Raw genomic sequence first — 21086 nt, forward strand, 5'->3', positions numbered from 1 at the left:
ATTACGGAGTCAGGAAAGGTTTCCTTGAAGGGGTGACACTGAATCTGAGACCTGGAGAATGTGCAGGCATTAGTCAGACAAAGAGTAGAGGGGAAGAGGAACGAGCAGAGAAAGTGGTATTGAAACAGAAAAGAGCTTGGAAAAGTCCAAAGGGGTAGAGGAGACTGGAACACAGTAAAAATCAGGGAACGTGAGTTGAGTATGGAAGGATGGGCAGGTGCCTGATTATATACAGGCTTAGTGGATCCATAAGGATTTTTGGATTTTAAGTGCAATAGGAAGCTATTAAAGGCTTTAAATTTTATGTTCCAAAAAGACCATTCTGACTGCTAAGAATAGTTGGAGGAGGAATGCAGGAAACGCATGAAAGGAGGAATGCATGAAAGGAAATGCAGATTTTTTAAAAAAGATTTTATTCATTCATTAGACAAAGAGAGAGAGTAAGCGTGAGCACTTGCAGGCAGAGTAGCAGGCAGAGGGAGAGGGAGAAGCAGACTCCCCACTGAGCAGAGAGCCTTACACGGTGGGGATCTCCATCCCAGGACCTAGAATCATGACCTGAGCCAAACGCAGATGCTCAACTGACTGAGCCACCCAGGCGCCCCAGGAAATGTAGTTATTTAAGGGGACAACTCCAATGGTCAAATTGAGAGATGATGGTAACCTGGCATAGGGTGAGAGTACTAGAAATAAAAAGATTCAAGATCTACCTGAAAGGTAAAAATAGTAGGACTTGGTGATGGACTGGATGGGGGCAGTGGGTGGAGGAGAAAGTGAAGGAAGGTAAGGAAAAAATACATTAAGCATTTCTAGATTTTTCTGCTTAAGCAAGTCTCTGGACTAAGGCATCATTTGCTCACAAGGGAAAGAGTAGGGGAGGAAATTTTCTTTGTTTTTACTAGGAAGGGGGTGGCAGAGTCAGAAGACCAAGTATTTATTAACAATTTATTTCAAACAGCAAAAATGTTACTTATATTTGGGCTTTGTTATTATGATTTTAAAGAATTCCAGCCTGAAAATTAGCCTTTGTCAGACTTCACTTTAAATTAGATCCTCCAGTAATACTTCCCCAAATAATTTTCTTAATACTGTCTTCCAAATAATCTTAATGATCATCTCACTTGTGATATCCCCTACTCAGGAAAGAGTCGGTAGGCAGCTGTAACACGTGTAGACCCTATGAGATTCTTCTAGTTAAAATGATGTTACTAATACGGCAGGTTAAGTATGTGATCTATGTCTCAACATTAAGGGAGAGCCAGGGGAGGAAGAAATCTAGGTCTGATCAAAACATCTCAGGTTATGAGTCCTGAAATTTCCTAATTTCAATAATTTTTTGGAAGGTTAAACCGTCGGTTGTTCCCTGAAGGATGAAGAAGAGATTCAAGATCTACTTAGGGATTAAGATCAACGGGATGTAATGATGAATTAAATAGGGGAGGTGGTGAGGAAAAACAGGGAGGGAAGGAAAGGGAGAGAAAGACACCAAGAACAGCAGCCGGGACTTTTGTAGCAGTCATGCACTCCTCTCACGTGGGGCGCTTTGGAGAGGCACCTGATGAGGAGGTGTGTAGGTGAGTAGGGTGGAAAAGTCTAGAACAGGTACTGAAACTGTCAGATCTATAGATAAATTACCTGGCCCACAGATCGTGTTTGTTGAGACCACACAATAATGACCTACCCATGAAAATCTAAGTTTCTGGCTTCTCATGAAAACTTGGAAGATCAGTCACACAAGTCCCACATTCTCAGAAGCCAGCCATAGGCTAAAGCTGAGTGATGGCTGTGCCCCCAGATACGCACCCATCTGTTCTAATTCTCACTGTCCCTCATCCGGTCACTCCACTCAATTCTATTATATGTAAGCTTGTAAATTTGGGACTCTTAAGTCTAAAACATGGAGTCCAGAGAGCCCTTTCTTGTTAGATGGGATGCTGCATAGTTCCTGAATGGTTAAATAAAACCAATTAGATCTTTAAAATAACAATACATACATACATACATACATACATACATACATACATAAATAAATAAAACATGGAGTCCAGCAGCAAGACGGAGACTTGACACAAGGGCATTTCTCTGGGAAATGAAAAGAGGAATGAGCAGGAACATATCTGGGAAAGCAAAGCTAAGTTTAGCTCGTTTATCGACTGTGCCTAGGAATGGTTTTAGTAAACACTGAAAAACCTCAGAGAACAAATTTGAGCAGAACAGAACACCTCACCCCAGATAGTCTGGCTATGTCCAAACTGCTAGGGCACTTCTACTAGAAGAGCAGAGGGACCTATGCAAATGTATTCTTAACTGTTTTGCACTGGTACATGCTTCAACTTGTCCAATTACCAGGAGAATGTGAGTGTGGCCATAGGAGGAGCCAGAGTGAGCAAGGAAGTCACATATCTGAATGAGCATGTTTGCCTAGAGCAGAAAAAGCCTGGCTGCTCAGGGTAGAGGGCTTGCTGAAAGGCACTACAGGAGGAGTTGAAACCGAAGCTCAGTGTTTGCATTCACTTGAAGGCATAAAACAGAAGAACTTGGTGTTACACTTTATTTATTTCTTAGAAAAACATGTAGAAAATGCCCATTAAGCATCCCCCTAAGTTTCTTTCCCGCAGGGTCTAGCACAGTCTAAATGGCTGTGCCTCAGGCCAGTGTGCAGTGGTGCCTCGGTCCCAGGGCTGCGTCCCATCAGCATCACAACATCACTAACAGCCATCTCTGCAGGAGAAGGGACTCTGCTCCAAGCTCTGCCACCTTCCCATTCTGCCTCTGCTCACTCTGACTTTTTAACATACTTCCTCTTCTTGGAAGAAAAATAAATCATTTAGGTGGATACATTATGAATGCAGTTATGTAATAAAAAAAAGCACACATGTTGACAAGAATGGGAAAGTATCAGCGGAAATAAGGATAGCAATTGTTAGGAAGGATTTCTTTCTGAAGGAGGTGCTTTTAAGTATCTTTGTTACATAACATTTTTTATTAAAATACTCAAAGTTGAAAAGCAATTTTGAAATTTTTTCGTTTTTGTTTTCTGACACTACCTTAACACCCTGACTTGAGATATTAAAAGTATAAAGCAGAAATACTCATTCATCTGCCTAGCCAACAAATTACCTTTTGCAGCTTACTGCATTTAAGCTTGCTGGAATCATGGAGAGTATAAACGTTCAAGACTTGGCGGCTGCTTTTCAGTGACAATGTGGCTTACTGGGGAAGAGAAGAAATGTTCCTGAAAAGCTACAATAAAGGCAGTCTGAATGAAGTTTGGTCTAGAGAATTGTAACAATGTACTATCAGTATTGAAGAGAAAGCAAGGACTAGTGCAGTGGAGTGATTAAAGTGGGCTTCCTAAAAAGGGAACATTTAGGCTGGGCCTGGAAAGATGAGCAAGGTCTCACTAAATCGACAAACACAAGCACTCGCTCCCTTCCAGGATCCATGCGGGACACCCTCACAGATGACAACTCATCAGTGATGACCAAGTTGGGGAGAGGGTTGGGAGTTTACTGTGGAAGGCCAGCGATGGGGTTTGGGGGGTGGGTTGTGGTTCCAGTCAGAGGAAACAGGTAAGACCAAGAGGGATTTCATTTTGTATTAATCACAGGAGAGAACAATTTAATGATATAAAATGAGAGCACTAAAAATGTTTAAACTTTGATCTAATAATTCCATTTCTGAGAATTAATCCTTAGGAAATAATCCTAAAGATCAAAAAGTTTCAATGCATAAAGATTTTCACTGAAACACTAGTTTCCATAAACATCTGTTTAAAATAGAATCCTCTTTTCACCATTTTCTTGCCCCTTACCTTGTTTTATTTTCTTCACAGGACTTATCATCCTATTACATTTCATTGCATAACTGAATAGAACACTATAGCACACAGGCATACCTTGTTTTACCGTGCTTCACAGATACTACAATTCTCACAAATTGAAAGTCTGTGGCAGACCTGCACTGAACAAATCTATCAGAGCCATTTTATCAATAATGTTTGCTCACTCGGTGTCTCTGTGTCACATTCTCTTAATTCTTGCAATATTTCAAACATCTCTATTATTACTACATTTGTTATGGTGATCTGTGATCAGTGATCTTTGATGTTACTATTGTGATTGTTCTGGGCTGTCAAGAACTGTGTCCCTCTAAGACAGCAAACTTAACAAGTGCTGTGTGTGTTCGGACTGTTCCACCAACTGGCCTTCTCCCGTCTCTCTCCATCTCCTCAGGCCTCCCTATTCCCTGAGACACAACAATACTGGTATTGGGTCAATGAATAACCCTACAATGTTCTCTAAGTGTTCAAGTGAAAGGAAGAGCTGCACATGTCTCACTTGAAATTAAAGCTAGAAATGATTAAGCTTAGTGAGGAAGGCATGTCTTCACTAAAGTTGGTAAAACAGGCCAAAAACTAGGCCTCTTGAGCCAAATGGTCAACCAAGTTGTGAATGCAAAGGAAACGTTCTTGAAGGAAATTAAAAATGCTATTCAAATGAACACATGAATGATAAGAAAGTGAAAACAACCCTATTGCTGATGGAAAAAGTTTTAGTGGTCTGGATTAGAAGATCAAACAGGCCAGAACATATTCTCTTAAGCCAAAGCCTAATCTAGAGCAAGGCCCTAACACTTTTCAATTCTATGAAGGCTAAGAGAGGTGAGGAAGCTGCAGAAGAAAAGTCTGAAGATAGTAGGCGTTGGTTCATGAGGTTTAAGGATTAATGCAGGTGACTACACGAGACAACAGATTTTCAGTGTAGACAAAACAACCTTATATTGGAAGAAGATGCCATCTAGGACTTTCATAGCTAGAGAGGAGAAGTCAATGCCTGGCTTCAAAGCTTCAAAGAACAGACTGGCTCTCTGGTTAGGAGCTAATACAGCTCGTGACTTTAAGCTGAGGCCAATGCTCACTGACCATTCCAAAAACCCTAGGGCCCTTAAGACTTAGGTGTTCAATCTACTCTGCCTGTGTCCTATAATGGAACAACAAAGCCTGGATGACAGCACATCTGTTTACAACATGGTTTATTCAATATCTTAAAGCTCACTGTTAAGACCTACTGCTCAGAAAAAAAAGATTGCTTTCAAAATATTACTGCTCATTGACAATGCTCCTGGTTACCCAAGAGCAATGATGGAGAGGGACAATGAGATTATGTTTTCATGCCTGCTAACACAACATTCACTCTGCAGCCCATGGATCAAGAAGCAGTTTGACTTTCAAGTCTTATTATTTAAGAAATACATTTTGTAAAGATACGGTTGCCAGAGATGGTGATTCCTCTGCTGGATCTGGGCAAAGTAAACTGAAAACTTTCTGGAAAGGATTCTCCATTCTGAGGCCATTATCAATATTCATGATTCATGGGAAAAGATCAAAATACCATCATCAGCAGGAGTTTGAGAGAAGTTGACTCCAACCCTCATAATGACTTTTTAGTGGAGGAAGTCACTGCAGATGTGGTGGGAATAGCAAGGGGTCTAGGATTAGAAGTGGAGCCTGAAGCGGACTGAACTGCTACAATCTCATGATCAAACTTGAACAGATGAGGAGTTGCTCCTTTGGATGAGCAAAGAAAGTGATTTCTTGAGATGGAATCTACTCCTGGTGAAGATGCTGTGAAGATGGCTGAAATGACAACAAAGGATTTAGGATATTACATCAACTGAGTTGATAAAGCAGCAGCAGGGCTTGAGAAGACTGACTCCAATTTGGAAAGAAGCTCTATTGTGAGTAAAATGCTATCAAAAGGCATCACGTGCTACAGAGAAATCGTCTGTGAAGAATCAGTCATGCAGCAAACTTCACTGCTGTCTTAAGAAATTGTTCCAGCCACCCCAGCCTTCAGCAACCACCACCCTGATCAGTCAGCAGCATCAACACCGAGGCAAGACCCTCCACCAGCAAAAAGATTATAACTTGCTGGAAGCTCAGATGATGGTTAGCATTTTTTAGCAATAAAGTATTTTTTAATTAAGGCATGTACATTTTCTTTTAGACAAAATGCTACTGCATACCTAACAGACTACAGTACAGTGTAAACATAACTTTTATATGCACCGGGAAGCCAAAAAAATTCATCTGATTCACTTTATTGTGATACTCGCTTTACTGTGGTGGTCTAGAACGAACCTGCAATATTGCTGAGGTATGCCTGTATTTATTTACTTGTTGATTGTCTATTTCCCCAAGCAGAATGTAAGCTCAACTGGGGCAAATATGTTAACCTATCTTGTTTACTTTTATAATCTTCAGCATAAGTAAATACTTGTGAAAGGAAGGAGGAAAGGAAGGAAGGAAAGAAGAGAGAAACTATCATGGAAATTAATAGAAACAACTTAAATGCTCAAAAATGAAGGAATAGCTAGGTAAATTATTTATCATATATCCATTTGGTAGACTTCAACCATTAAAATATTTAAAATTAGAGTTTATACTATATAAAAATGTGTATTTACTCATGGTAAATTTTTTAAAAAAGCAAACCAAATCATGCACATTGTACCAGCACAAGAACATTTTTTTAAAGCCCCCAAACCAGAAGGAAATATCCTAAACCATTTACAGTGATTTTTTTCTTTGAGTAGCAAAAATATGGTTGTCTTTTATCCTGCATCTTTCTATTCTACAGATTTTCCAATTTTCCATAGTGAGCTTGGGATTTTTTAAATAGGAAAAAAACAGAATAAAACTTCAAAGAATCTTAGCAACCAAAAAAAAAATAATTCAGGCTGAAAACAGGTCATATAAGGCCTTAAATGCTAGGTTAAGTAGTGTGTATGTGAGTTATCCGGCACTGCAAAGCTACCGTGGTTTTTAAGTAAAGCAATCAGGGCATCATAGGGATGCTTCAGAACCAGAGAAGGGGTGTGGAAGAGGGGCGAGAAAGGGACTGAGACTGGAGACAGGGAGACACAGGAGGGAACTGTGCTAGTCAGGTACAAAAGGATGGACTGAGTAGTGTGAGGGTGAAAAGAGCTAATTTGGGCAATGCTGAAAACCAAGCACTGGTTTTTGTGACTAATTCAGTATGGAAGAAGAAAGAACCAAGGAAAGCCCTTAACTAGGAGAATGGTAGTATAGTTAAGTGGCATATGTTTCTCTGTTTGGCTCTAAGGAAGACCTCTAAGGAAGAACACTGTCCCACACACCTTGTTTTCCAGTTGAGAGGCTAACTTAGTTATTTTCTTCAATATTGTAAAATTTGGATGATAACTGCCACCTCTGTCAGATTGCAAGGGAGAGAGAGCAACACAAAACAGAAACCCCTTTCCAAAGCTGAAGACCGATCACAAGCTTTAGCAGTGCCCAAGAGGCATCCCCGCAGAGACAGCTCGGAGGACGACAATTCTGCTACGTCATCTAGAAGGTGCAATGCACCATATACAATTGATTAACTCCTGCAAAACTTGGTGAAAATTTCAGATAAAAGGGAAATCTTCATCCTTACAGAAGAAACTGATAGGCTTTCTTCCTTGACTTGGAAAAACAGTATTTGTGGTTTTTGTGGTCATTGCTATTAACTACAACACCACTTCCTCCTTGGCAGTACCAGTGTTTCCAAGTATTGTCTTATAATAGGCACAGATAATGTAACATCCAAAAATTCTTAGAAAGCAAACCTTTGTTAAAACAGAGTTACATACTGAAAATTATCCTTAACAATACTCTTTAGCATCAGAATTAAAGGCTACATCTTCCTAAGTCATTAGTACCAGCAGTAATCTTATCTGCTTTCTGAGTCACCAAATTGGTAGCTCATAGTAGGACCACTCCCAGACAAGAGGAGGCTTCACAGTGCAGGCACCACGAATTGAATTACCTATCCGTTGTAGAGAAGAGCTCTTATAGCCAAATCAAAGAAGAATCGAAGACCAACGGGCCAGTTTTACAGAAAGTAATATACAAGGAGTGAAAGGGGAAAAGAAAAACAGCCACACAACAGATTTGTGGCCTCACATACCTGGCATCAAGGAACCTTGATCTTAAAATCATAACTGCTTCACAAGTGCTTTGTTTGAGCTGCATCTGAATGGAACTAAATTTTCGATGGATGATGCCCACCATTCTTTCAATCTCTTTTGGGGAAATGGGACGTGTTCTACTCTGCTCTCGGAGAAGGTTCATCACATGTGTAGTGAATTCATTACATGCCTGTAAAGGGGGGAAAAAAAGTCACTCCTTAGCAATCTGGTATTTGTATTATCACAGCCAAATATTACCATCTAAATTTCCACTTCATTTGCAATTGCCAATGGTATTATACAGTGGGTAGGGGAAAATGAAAACTAAGACACTTGTCAAGTGGCAGTGGTAGTTAGATGGGGCAGCAAGAATTCTGAAACTATGAATGGCCCAACATGCAAAGGAGGCATAGCACTCAACTGTCCTCCCACCCACCCTTTTCCCAGTTCCAAAATGAGGTTTTCCCATTGGAGGATACGCTCTACCAACTCCTGTGTATGAATATGAATATATGTGTATTGTCAATACTAAGCACCTCCAATTTTCCTCTGGGTTTTTACATTTGTTCAGCAAATGTTTACTGAAGGGCTATGGAGTGCAAACTCTTCCTGATGCGATTAAGGTATAGAGAAATGAGCAAGATGTGGACTTGGTCTTTAGGAGGATAAAATATATATAAGAAAATAATTCTCAAACAAGCAGTCTGTGCAAAGTGTCACAGGAAAGATATGAATAAGTGCTTCCTAAGTTCCAAGGAGGGAGTGTTCTTATCTGGAGGCAGCGATCACATCAGGCTTCATGTGGGCTTTAAAGAATGGGTAGGATTTTTGAAAGGTGAATAAAGGTAGACATTAGGAAGAATGCTAGGCACAAGAAAAGCCCTGGAAATAGTGATATGCAGCAAGTTCAGAGGATGAGAGAACATGTAGAGAAGAAGAGGGGTTCAGGTGCACGGAAGGACATAAAAGGCCTTGGATGCCAAGCATGCCAATGTCCTAGAATAATTCGGCTGTGGTGTGGGCCTTATCAGCAGATAGGAGCCATCCGTGGAAGACGGGTAATGCAGCTCAACTCTTCAGGGGAGGTGCAGCAGGAAAATAAGGATCAGATTTGGGTCTCAAACTTTGAAGTTAACAACCCTCAACCCCTCTTTCAGTTCACCTATATTGGTTTAGATCAATAAAACCAAGTAATGGGGCCTACACCGAAATCTACTACTGCTTCGGTAAATAAAGCATCAGTCTATACCCTTGAATAAAAAGAACATCTTCTGGCATTTTCATTAAAAAGGCAAGACAGAGAGATTCTGTATCTTACTGCACAGATGCCCCTGGTAGGGCGAGCAGACAGAACAATCATTGATCACGGCAAGACATAGTTTGAAGCTGTAATAATGTCCACTTCCCTACAGATATCCTGAACATTGCTCACATATAGCACATGACTGTTTTTCTAACTGCTCATTAGAGAACTAACCTTTCAAGTAAGTACACTGGGTGTTTCAGTTACTCTAAGCTTTAATGGAGCCTTTCTATAAATATTTCTAAGGTGAGGTAAAATGAGTCTTGCTTATCAGTTAAAGGGTACTTTTTTTCCCCCCTGTAGGTTTCAAGTCTTAAGCAATTTAAGTGAGTAGTGACCCCAATGTTACACTTACAGGATTCTTCAGAGTGCAGAATTGTGCAGTATAGACAGACAGTAGGCATCCAATGAACATCCACTGACTGGTCAGTGGTATTACAATTTGAGAGTAATGTTGATTAATATCTGTAAGTACATTATCCCTACACCATCTGTGAAGAATTGTTCACTTGCAGTCTGTGGATAAGATTAGAATGTCTGTGACTCCCTGAAATCTTATCCAAGTTGTGTGCAAATGTATTACACCTGAAGGGACAATCTGTGGAGTTCTGTTTTCTTTTCAGATTCTTAGCCAGTTTACAAAAAAAAAGGCTAAGATTTATTGTCCTAGGTTATGACACAGTAAAATGTTAAAGAATTGTGTAGCTCTCAAACCAGAAGTTCTTTCTATCTTTAAGGAAACCAAAATGAAAATAAACTTAAGATTGGCCCCCATTATATAACTTCCACGACCTTATGCCAAACAAGGGGTCACCCTGCCAAGAAATATACGTATATTCTTTTCTTGCACTTTCTCTAAAGAGATGTTCACATAACTTCAAAATTATATACTTTGACAAACTCTCACCCTCTGTTTTCTCATCAATAAAATGAAGAAAATTAGACTAGTACCATGTCCCCACACTGGGCTCAGAAAGTATGTGCTTCTATAGCTAGTTTCAGAGAATGTTTATACAGGGTTCAAAAATACAGTATGTTTGGAAAATGCTGAGTTAACCAAAATTTTTAAAGATTTTTGTTTGTTTTTGCAAGACTCCTCGACACTAATATGGTGATATGCAGAATAAAACTTTAAGGGGGAATGGAATAGCCAACTTCTCCCAAATACATTTTTGGATAGATTTTTTGGATACAAAAATCTTTTTTCTCTAAAGAGTCATGCTGTCCAAAAGAAATACATTGCAAGCCACTTATGGAAAAACAAAACAAAAACAAAAAAACTCCAGTAGCCACATTAAAAAAATAAAAAGAATCAGGTGAAATTAATTTTAAAAATACATTTTATTTAACCCACTATATGAAAACTATTAACATTTCAACACATAATCAATATTTTAAAAACACGGTTAGTGAAGTATGTTACATATTTTCTGGGGCACGCTTTCTAATCCAGCATGTATTTTTACATTGACAGCACATCTCAGTTCAAACTAGCCAGACTGCAAGGGCTCCACAACTACCCATGGCTAGTGGCAACCAGACTGGACAGCACAGGTCTGTGGCTTCTTGGGGACCAATGTGCTAAGAAAAACTCTTTGGGAAACTGCATACTGAATAATCCTTGATGTTTCTTTAATTCTTCCCCACCATGCGTACACACACACACACACACACACACACACACAGTTTCATTTATGAATGTCCTTGGTGAAGCAAGAGAAATTATTCGTTTTATTACATCTCAATCCTTCACTACGTCTGTAATATTCTGTGTGACAAAATGGGAAACAAACAAAAAGCACTTCTACTGCATATCAACGGATAGTTATCTCGAGAAAAAGCACTTGTGTGATTGTTTAAGTTGTGAACTAAAGCTGCTTTTTTCATGGAACACCATTTTTTAAAAAAGCAAAACCAACAAATTATAATTACACAGACTTGTGCATTTGGCAGATGTCCTCTTAAAAACGAAGTGTGCCTGTCATGTCAAGTAAAAGAGCTGACAGTAAGTAGTGTGTATCATAACGAGTTTTCAAGTGAACTTTAGAATTTTGGAAAACTTGCATCCACCGTTGTGAGCTTCACAGTTTCCCAGACTTTCTGATTAGCTTGGTGTTGATACTAATAACTATATTTTGGTGTTATAAAATGGAATGTGTCAACACTGGAAGATGTACAGAACTCAGTGAACCAGTATCTTCCAAATGATCAATGCATGATATTACGAAAACATGCATAGGTAGAAGATCCATTTGAATTGCATATTAGACCAATGGATTTTAAAGAAACAGAGTGCAAAGAGTTAATTGGTATGGTTTCAAACTCCGCATTGTAACTAACCTTTAAGAAATTACAACTTGTCAAGTTTTGGTGTAATATCAAAGAAGAAAGTCCACGGCTATCTGCAAAGGCTATTACCATACACTCCTGCCTTTCCCAGTGCCATATTTGTGTGAGGTCAAATCCAGATGCTCTTTGCACACTTGAACCACATTACAGCAGACTGACCGGAGAACCACATGTAAGGTCCAGGTGACTTCTACTGAGCCCAATATTAAAGAGTTTGGCAAGAATATAAAAACAACGTGATTATTCTCAATAGATGCTGAGGTTTGGGGGAAAATAGAGATTTTTAAAAAAATGTTATTTAGGTTAACATATAATGATTTATTGTTATTTTAACGTTAATTAATATATACTGTTAATTTTTCTCAGTTTTAATTTCTCTTATAAAAAATGTTGACAGATATAATCCACCAAATAAAAGCTCTTAGGAGTCTCTAATAACTTTTAAGAGTCAAGGTTTTAAGACCCAAAAGTTTTGAGAACCACTGTACTGGACTATGGAAGCATTTTTAATTTGCACATATAACGTTGCAAATTCCTAAAAACCTAGCTCACACATTATGGTAACATATATCTTTGACAGGGTGTATGTCTTGATAAATAATCCAAAACCCCTGTGTGAATGATACCTGAGATGTTAGGTCTCTTAAGTTTTTCTCTGGTTGCATTTTAATCTCTCCAGAAAGAATGTCTGCCTATGGTTTCTAGGAAGCATGTAGAAAAAAAAGGGTTAAAAGCAAAAAGTTTCTGCATCTAAAAACTCATAATTTCCTAAAACATTTGCTGAATGTCTCACAACTTATTAAGTGAACTCATCTATGAATGCAAATGCTGATTAGCAATTTGGCAATAGCCCAACATTCACAGAATTCACATAGCTTTTCTTTAAACCAGTAGTTCATACATGATTAATTAGAACATCTCATTTATGTAGTGTGCACTTTAGCTCATTACTCTAAGTAAAATTCGTTAAGTATTTACATTTAGATAATTAAAATCTGGGTACACCCTTAAGAAAGATGCATACACTTTAGGCAAAGTGATTTTTTTCCTTTATACCACTGAAAGTAAATTACAGCCTCATTTACAGCATCATCTGTACCAGTTTCACAGCACAGCACAGTACTGCCTCATCCTCTAGTCCTTAAAAGGTATACATTTTTTAAACATATAAATGCAGTGAGAATGATCAAATGATTGCAGAGTTGTTCTGAAGGGCCACCCAACCACATACTAGCATCGATGCCATTTATAATGTGGGATGTTCGCTTCAAACATTTATCACAGCTTCTGTCATACCTGTAAGACTATCCTATTAAAATAGACATTGGAGAAATTTTTCATTGCCTTATTATTTTTCCAAGTGAAATTATCAGTTAAAATTTTTCTGGTCAATGTCCACCATACAAATGTAGAAACACCTTGCTTAATTGGAATACTCAGGAAATAAGAGTTTTGATTCCTTGAATTTTCTGATTTAAGATAATGGCAGAAACCTCTTTTTCAGTTAATCCAACTGTTGAAAGCTATCTAAGATGCGCATTTTTGTTTGTGTTCTAAAACACACATAGCAGTAACATAGTTAAATGAACATAAAGTACGAAAAGCTTCATCTGAAAAAACACTTTCAATCAGCTCTTATTATGAGACTTTCTCCTTGCCATTTGCTCCTTTCTCCTTAATAATCCAAAACCAAATGAAGATCTGAAATATTTGATTTATGACAATGATTTTAATGATATTTGTTGGCTAGTAAAACTGGCTCCTCTATCTCCACACATATTTCATTTACACTCAAAATTAAAGTTTTCAGGTTTGTTAAACTTTCAGGTTTGTTTAACTTTGTTAAAGTTTCATTTGTTTTGTGGTGGTGCTTTTTTTCCATTGTGAACTCAAGATACAATCCCTTTCTTGCCTGTAAATTCACATCACTGAATGTAAACATATAAAATCAGACAGTGAGCAAGCACTAATTTTAGAGGAAGCTTTAAAATGGGTCAGTGATCAGACCTAAAAACTGAATTGGTCTTTTGTAACCATCTAGAGAAGCTAACTGCAGTCAACTGATCATGATACCCCCGTTCTAAAATCTACTTTTCAAAGAAAGAATAAATCTCTGTTAAAAGTTATTGCCCCTCAAATTTGCATGCATCCATTTTCTAGATGTCTTTAAGTAACTCTAGTCCAATATCATAGATTTTGTATTTATGGAATGCTTACTAAATCAACAAATTCTTCTTGTTCTAGGATAAAAGTCAAGATTTAAAGATTTTTTTCTAAGCCAAGTAGCATGAGACCAATATGAGTAAGGAACAGCCACAAAGATGAAATACCTACTGTATCTCAACACATCTCACCTAATTACATGATTTAGGGGCCTATCTCATGAGGATTTTGTAAGGAGTATATTCCATATGTTAAGTTCTTTGCACAGTCTAGGACATAATTAATACTTAATAAGTGGCAGTTATTGACAATGAAAATGGCAATTACATGAAATTCGTATTTTGTATATTTTAGCTACTCTGCAAGCAGTCCCTACTCTGATTAATTAATACAGTCAATATATTCAGGCCTTTCCACTGCCTGAATAGTACAGATGGAAGTTGAAAACAAAAGAATATTCAAATATAAAACAATTCATTTTATTAATCAAGTTTGTGGTCAAAGATACATTTGGTATGTAGAACTAATAAAGTAGAAACTTGGAGGAAAAAAGGGGAACACTCAAACACTCTTTCCAGCCAAGGAAAAGACCCAGCATGAAAGCTGACAAGAAGTAAAACTCTTCCCTTGGAGCAGTGAATGACAAAGCCTTGCCTGGGAAAATGAAATACAAAGTTTCCATCAGATAGGACGCTTTTGTCTTTCTTGCTTAACTCTTAAGAACAAGCAGCAAAAATGGGATTAGGAGTTTTTGGGCTACACAACCTCTAATGTAATAACATCAGCATTTTTTAACCTGATAAAAATAAAACTCCTTTACAAGCAAAGGAGATTTTGCCAGCAAATCTAAGCACGTAAATGTTGAGATCCTCAAAAAGCACAAGGACATGCCTTTACGATGGTTTAGGTTCCACATTCATTCTCCATTCCCCCAACAATTTAATTCCCTGTGGTCTGAAAGTCCTTTAGTAGTTGAATGGTACCTTACTGGCCTTGGGTATGTTCAGTGTGCATGCTTGGCTCCAATGCTTCACCTGATTTGAGGTGAATTCAAAAGACATCCGTGAACTCAGAACGCAAGTTCCCAGATGCTTGGGGAGGGTTGGGACCCTTACAACACTTTTGCCTTCAGCAAAAATGTATTTCAATATAATTATAGTAGATAGCTTTCAATATGTCATCTCTATTATAGCAGCTGTAAATTATGGAGTGAATTGCCTGTGTACAAGCATTTCTTCTGGTACAAGCAAAGTGGGAGAGCTGCACAAGCGTGATATATCTTTTTCTTTTTAACTGAGAACAAATGTCTAAGTCAAATTTCATTTGCAAAAACCAATGTGTCCACTTCCCTTTGGTAGAGAGGTGGAGGAAGCCAGAAGGCCTTCAATTTTTAAAAACAGGCTCCCCAGGACCCCTGGCTCAAGTTCATTAGGAATTCACTTATTCTAATAGTTGGGCCTTTAATCTTAAGAGCATATTTGAAAGGTATAGTGAAAGCATTTTTCAAAACCTGTAGCTAATCAACAAAAAGACAAAGAAGCAACCAGGTTGTTTTTGTTTTTCCCCTAGCTAAAGAGAGAAGCAATGCACCCCAAACCAAGTATTATAAGACAGTTGCTGCAAACTTCAGAAAATCATATAATCCTGTTGGGTGTCAGGATCAACAAAAGAAAAGTGAAATAGTTTTGATTTGTCTTGGGTGGTAGTAATATTCAAGAACCTCATTCTACTATATATTCTATGCCTAATATTTCAAAAGTGTTTATAAGTGAATTTAGATAGTTATCACCAAAAATCATTATATCTGAGCTATGTAATGAAGACATAAGATCAAAGGACATTTTCTGGAGGAAAAAAAGGACAGGATTTTAAAGACAGTACCATTCCTAAAACACACATATAAAACTGAGCCTTGCAGCTTGGATTTAATTTTGCTCAAACTGTAGCTCTAGTCTGCTTAGCTTTGTAAATGTGGCTGTGTTTATAAGGTACTTTAATTTACTGCAGTGGTAGTGTTTGTTAATTTTATGGCAATCTAAATCTAAACAGGCTTCAGATACATTTTCATTACAGCTTCATTGCAAAACACAGTAGAGTGAATAGCTCTAAGATTCCAATGTAGTTTTCACTTCTTTCAGTAAAAGACTCAACACAATTTTCTGATGAAGCCACTGCCTTAACATGTATGTTCTTCCTATTAGTAATAAGCTTCTGTCACTCAGAACACTCATGCTCACTTTTAGGAGGAAAAGTATAATTTCTGGAAAGTCATTAAAATAGTTGTTTTTTCCATCTCTACTCTGATCCCATTTTAAATGCAAGTCAACATGAGCAAATAAGAGAAAGCCAGAATGTACTGAATTATTTTCTAATTCTATATAAGTAGCAGCACAATTCAGTGGAAAAGGAAGGCATATTGTCAGAAACTGACTTCAATACCTGATTCTGACACTAACCAGATGTGTGACACTGGACAAATCGTGCAACCTGAGTCTCATTTTCTCATCTATAAAATGGAAATTATAATGCCACCGATCTTGGAAACGCCACCTTTCATCTCACTTAGTTCTGCTTAGCCCTCCTAGCAGCTCCAGAGCATATCCCTGGAAGGTCTAGCCCAGACAGAGCCCACAACTTGTATCCCTAAGACTTGTAAAAAGCAACTATCTTATGTCACAACTCACTGATCTAATAACTTAGGAACTACAGACAGAAGAGCTACAAAGCCAGCCCCAACGACTGACGACTCGAGCGAACTAAATGCTGCTCTGTTGTTTCTGAAACAATTTAGAACCTACAGAAGAAAATTTGTAAACTTAAATTCTGTTAATCAGCCAACCAGTCATCACATTCCATCTATTTATTTGTCCATAAAACTACAGTGATTTCATATGTCTGTGTTTTTCCTTCAGAAAGTGTCAAAAATGAGCAAGGCAATATATATTTAAGTGGTTTTTATTAGGTTACTGAATATATCGAGAAGTAAGATTCATTATTACGCTTTAAAACTCATTATTTCCCAATATATTGAATCCAAAAAAATCTAAAAATACGCACTATAGATTAACTTTTGAAGAACCCGTGTGTATTCTTAAAGCAAAACAAAACAAAACCAAACCCCTGGTGACACTGACTGATGACAGCCTCACCTGACTTCCAACAGGGCAAGAAAGAGAAAAAAGGGAAGCTGGTATGAAGAAACATGGCAGTAGACAGTAAGGGAACCACATTAATTCTTCATCCAAACAGTTGGGCCGCTTGGCCCCTAATACTATAGATCTTTCCGTGCAAGGTGAATGGTGGTATTTATTTAGTAAGTATGTATAGATGTATTTAACATAAAGTTATGTGATTAAGATTATACTACAAATTGGAGCCATTTTCTTCTGTTTATGCTCAGGGCAACTTTTTCAACCATGACTTCTTTTGTTTACTCTCAATTACTCACACGTCAAATCAGAAAGCTCCATTTTTTTGCAGGTACATACATAAGATAATTTTTCCAAAATGCTTATTTGCACTTCTGCCACTAAAAATGATCCCTACACATGAGGCTAGAGATACAGTTTGAGACCCCAGAAAGTACTATGCAGAAAAAAAAAAAAAGACAATATATTATAATATTAATTTATATTGAATTTTAACATCAAGCTACATAAACTTTCTACCCTCCCTCAAAACACACTCACCTCTGGAACAGAATCCAACATTTGCTTAATACCACCATATCCAGAATATTTGAGAAGGCAATGAAAAAAATAACATATACAACTGAAACTATGCAGGGAACTCGAAGAAAAACCAGTAATAAAACTGACCAGGACACCCACATCACATTAAAGTATTTGGACTTCACGAAGTGCCTGACTGAGCAGTGAAGTATTTGTGGGTGAAACGGTATGATGCTTAAACTTCACCAAAACCAAAACAAGGTGTGTGTGTGTGATAGGCAGAATAAGGCCAGCAAAATACTGGCATTCTGTATCTGGGTGATGGGTGTCTAGGCAGTGCCTTACTTTAGGTTGGGCTCTATGAAACTGCCAGTACACAACTGTTTTTGACCAAAAAACTTAGCAATTTCACAGGAGTCAACATAATAATATTCTCTTTATTTGGGAGTACATTTAAATATGTCCATAATAATGTTTTTTAAAATTATCTGCTAGTGAAAAATTCTTCAAACTAAATAGGTTTTTAGGTTGAAACTAATGGTTAAAATAGGTTTAAAATGAACTACCAAGATTTTACCTGATGTCACTGAATCTAAGACTTATTTTTTCCTACCTTCTAACATCTCTGTGAAGTATGGAAGCATTTGACAGTCAACGGCATGTTATAGCTCAGCTGGGTAGTGTTCACTTTTTTCTTGGTGGTACCTAAACAATGACCCAGCTTGAAATCAAAGATCCCTTAGGTTCACATAATTGCTGAGGATAGCATTTTTAATCCACACCCCCCATCTACTCAGGAATTTAGCACACGATGCCCAGTATTCCATGTCCCAAGGTACCTATAATTACCCTGGGGGTCTCCTCTTCAGAGAGAAAGGCCAGAACCTGCTTACTTTGTGATGGTAGCTCCCTCCCCTATAGTCTGGCACAATCCATAAGAACTAATTCCTGGGAGGATTCTGGAGCTCACAGCATAGGAAGAAGAGCTCCCTGGGCAGTGCTTCCCTTTCAAAGTTGTTAAAACTCATGAACAAGGCCAGTGCGTAAATGTTAATTATCCAGAGCTTTGAAGGGCACCAAGCAGTGAGGTTAGAGGGGAAGGATGGTGGCAGGTGTGGTAGTAAGGGCACGTGAATGTGAGGAATGAATAAAACTAAAACAAGTAGATGGGACAAAATAGGTTTCGCTTCACCTCTGAGATCTCAAAGGGACTTCATTTCATGAATCCAACAATTCACTTGGGTTTTTGCATTGACCTTATTTATTTCGCTCTTTGTGTTAACACCTACCCCTCACGGCCCTCAGAATTGGTTAGCGCAGTCTAATAGAAGAGCAATAGAGGGTTTGTGCAGGACTATGAGAGTGGCGGCTGCTGACCTGTTCATATTTCTCCAGTTCTGTGTGATAGATTTGTCTGATCTGGGTCAATTTGGCTCTGTAATCTGAGTGTTCAATAGAGTTATCTGAAGAACCTCCAGAGGCTGCCGCGGCTGCAGCTGCTGCCGCCGATCCCCCACCTTTCTCAGGACCTGAAACCCCTTCTGCCAAAAGCATATTGTCCAGTCTCATTAGCTGGGGATCGGGAGGGTCCTCCTCCTGGGCTCCTCTGATGCTGAGACCTTCAAGGAAAGAGAGAGACAGAGAGAGAAGAAGCGAGAAATAGGACAAATAGTGTGAGTATTTTTGTTTATTTGAGAAAATGATCAAACAACATTAGTGTACTACAATTCATGCTGAGAATTTCTTTTTTCACATTTATCAATAAGCATAAGTATGAAAATGCTTTTCGAGAGAATATTTACATGCATCCCAGAATTTCTATTATTACCTCCTCTCAATTTATCCTGGGTTGGGTCCCCGGGAAAAGGTAACCCTGGCTTCTCAGAATACACTATGTAACATCAATCTTCCCATATTTCGAGGATTTAAGCACAAAATGGGAAAGGGGTAAAAAATGTGGGGTTTTGAGAAAGGAAAAAAAATAATTCCAAGGATATAAAACAAATGCATCTAAGAGTAGTTAGTCTGTTTCTCTGTACGGTTAGAAGAACAGAATTTAAAATCCCACAGAATAATTCATTCACAAACTATATCCAAAAATTAGAAAATAAACAGGATTAGATGGGAGTTTCCATTGTGCAATTTTAGGGGGAGAAGAGAAATTCATACATCATGAGGCAATTAGCTATGCTTTAAATATATATATTAATGAATGAATTTGTTAAGCAATTGCCTGCAAACTGTGAAATCAGGAGCCTAAACAGAGTATTAAAAATGTACCACTGGAATGGCAATACGGTGCTGGGCACAGTAGTCTCAATCTAATTTTGCTTTTAAATCAAGAACTTCCTAAGTGATGCCCAGTCAGCAACCTCATCTGAGAACTATAGATCACAGCTGACAATTCATAGGTTTAATCAGGTCACATAGGCTTTCTGCCAAGATGTTTTCAACAACACAGAAGACAAAGTTTTAAAATAATTATCATGGTATAAAAAGCACTGGAGTCATGACAGCTCAAAATCAGCATTTTCATTAATGTGTAACATAATCTAAAATATCCCAGCCCAATTAACCTCTGTAAATCTGTTTAAAAGCAGGTTCCCCACACTAGTTACAAGGCATCTTGGGGAAGGGGGAGGCGGGGAAGTTGGCATCTTGCATGTCTGCATTTGGATTCTGCCTTTCTCGTCTGTGCCTGTTGTTGTTTATCCACAGTGGTGCACACTCTGTGTCTAGTGTAACTTACATGACAGTAACATCTATAAGCTGCCAAGTACTCAACTGAGCACCAGCTCTGTGATTTTATATGCTAACCTAAAACTACCACCAGTTCTTTTAAGAACAGATTTCATTCCTAGATGTCCTGAATTACACCCACAGCATGACAGAGCTCTCGGTTGTCTTAACTCAAATGCACAACTTTAATTTCCTCCCTCAAAACACTTTAAAGCTGTCACTTTCATTTAAAAATATACTTCAGAATAATTTCAACTGGGTAATAAAACTAACTCACAATAATTTAAAATTATATCTGTTGCCTGTTCAGAGGCAAATAAATAAGGTTTGAAAACTGTAATATACTAAGACAATAAATTCATTTAGGGAACCAGAAAGTTAGAGAACTCTCTTAAATAAGATAAAATCAGGATCTGTATCAACATTGCTGACAATTAAAAACAGAAAAACATGTATTTGCTATTTCTTCTGGATCTGGCAAATACTGGTTACGTTGGTATTTTTAATTTAACATCTTTAATTTTCTTCCCTTCCAATTCACTTTGTTAGATGTTAAAATCCCATGGCCTCGACATGCTTGCAGTTGCACATACCAAGTTTTCTGTGCATCTGGCATGCAGTGAGGACTTACTGCGCAGCCTCTTCTCTTGCACTCTGGGCTCGGCTTCATTTTATATTATTTGTTTGGGAGGTCCTTAAGTTTCTCCTTTTTCAACTAAATTTTTGTTCACACTTTTGTGTGTTCACAGTTTCTCTTTTGTATTTATACAGATACTGGTGGTTCTCCTGGAAATGCGGGGGTTTTTTTAATCTACCTTCAAGATTCCTCCAGGTTTCCAGTTTTCCCCTTGTACTTATACATACTGATCTTTTCCCTACGGATATTT

At 38.0% G+C, this 21086-nt stretch overlaps 1 protein-coding gene across 2 annotated transcripts in view; it reads right to left on the bottom strand.

The window, feature by feature from the left end:
* Positions 1–21086, bottom strand: part of PBX3 (PBX homeobox 3) — a 206131-nt gene that overhangs the window by 32364 nt on the left and 152681 nt on the right. For both annotated transcript variants that reach the window (XM_045790928.2, XM_045790929.2), the window contains exons 3-4: positions 18838–19079; positions 7974–8164 (exon numbers count right to left, since the gene is read on the bottom strand). In XM_045790928.2, coding sequence (XP_045646884.1) covers positions 7974–8164; positions 18838–19079 — 433 coding nt within the window. The remainder of the gene's footprint in view (positions 1–7973; positions 8165–18837; positions 19080–21086) is intronic.

The sequence above is a fragment of the Ursus americanus genome, chromosome 18 (genome assembly GCF_024610735.1).
Source record: "Ursus americanus isolate L20-20 chromosome 18, mUrsAme1.1.p, whole genome shotgun sequence".
Lineage (NCBI taxonomy): Eukaryota > Metazoa > Chordata > Mammalia > Carnivora > Ursidae > Ursus > Ursus americanus.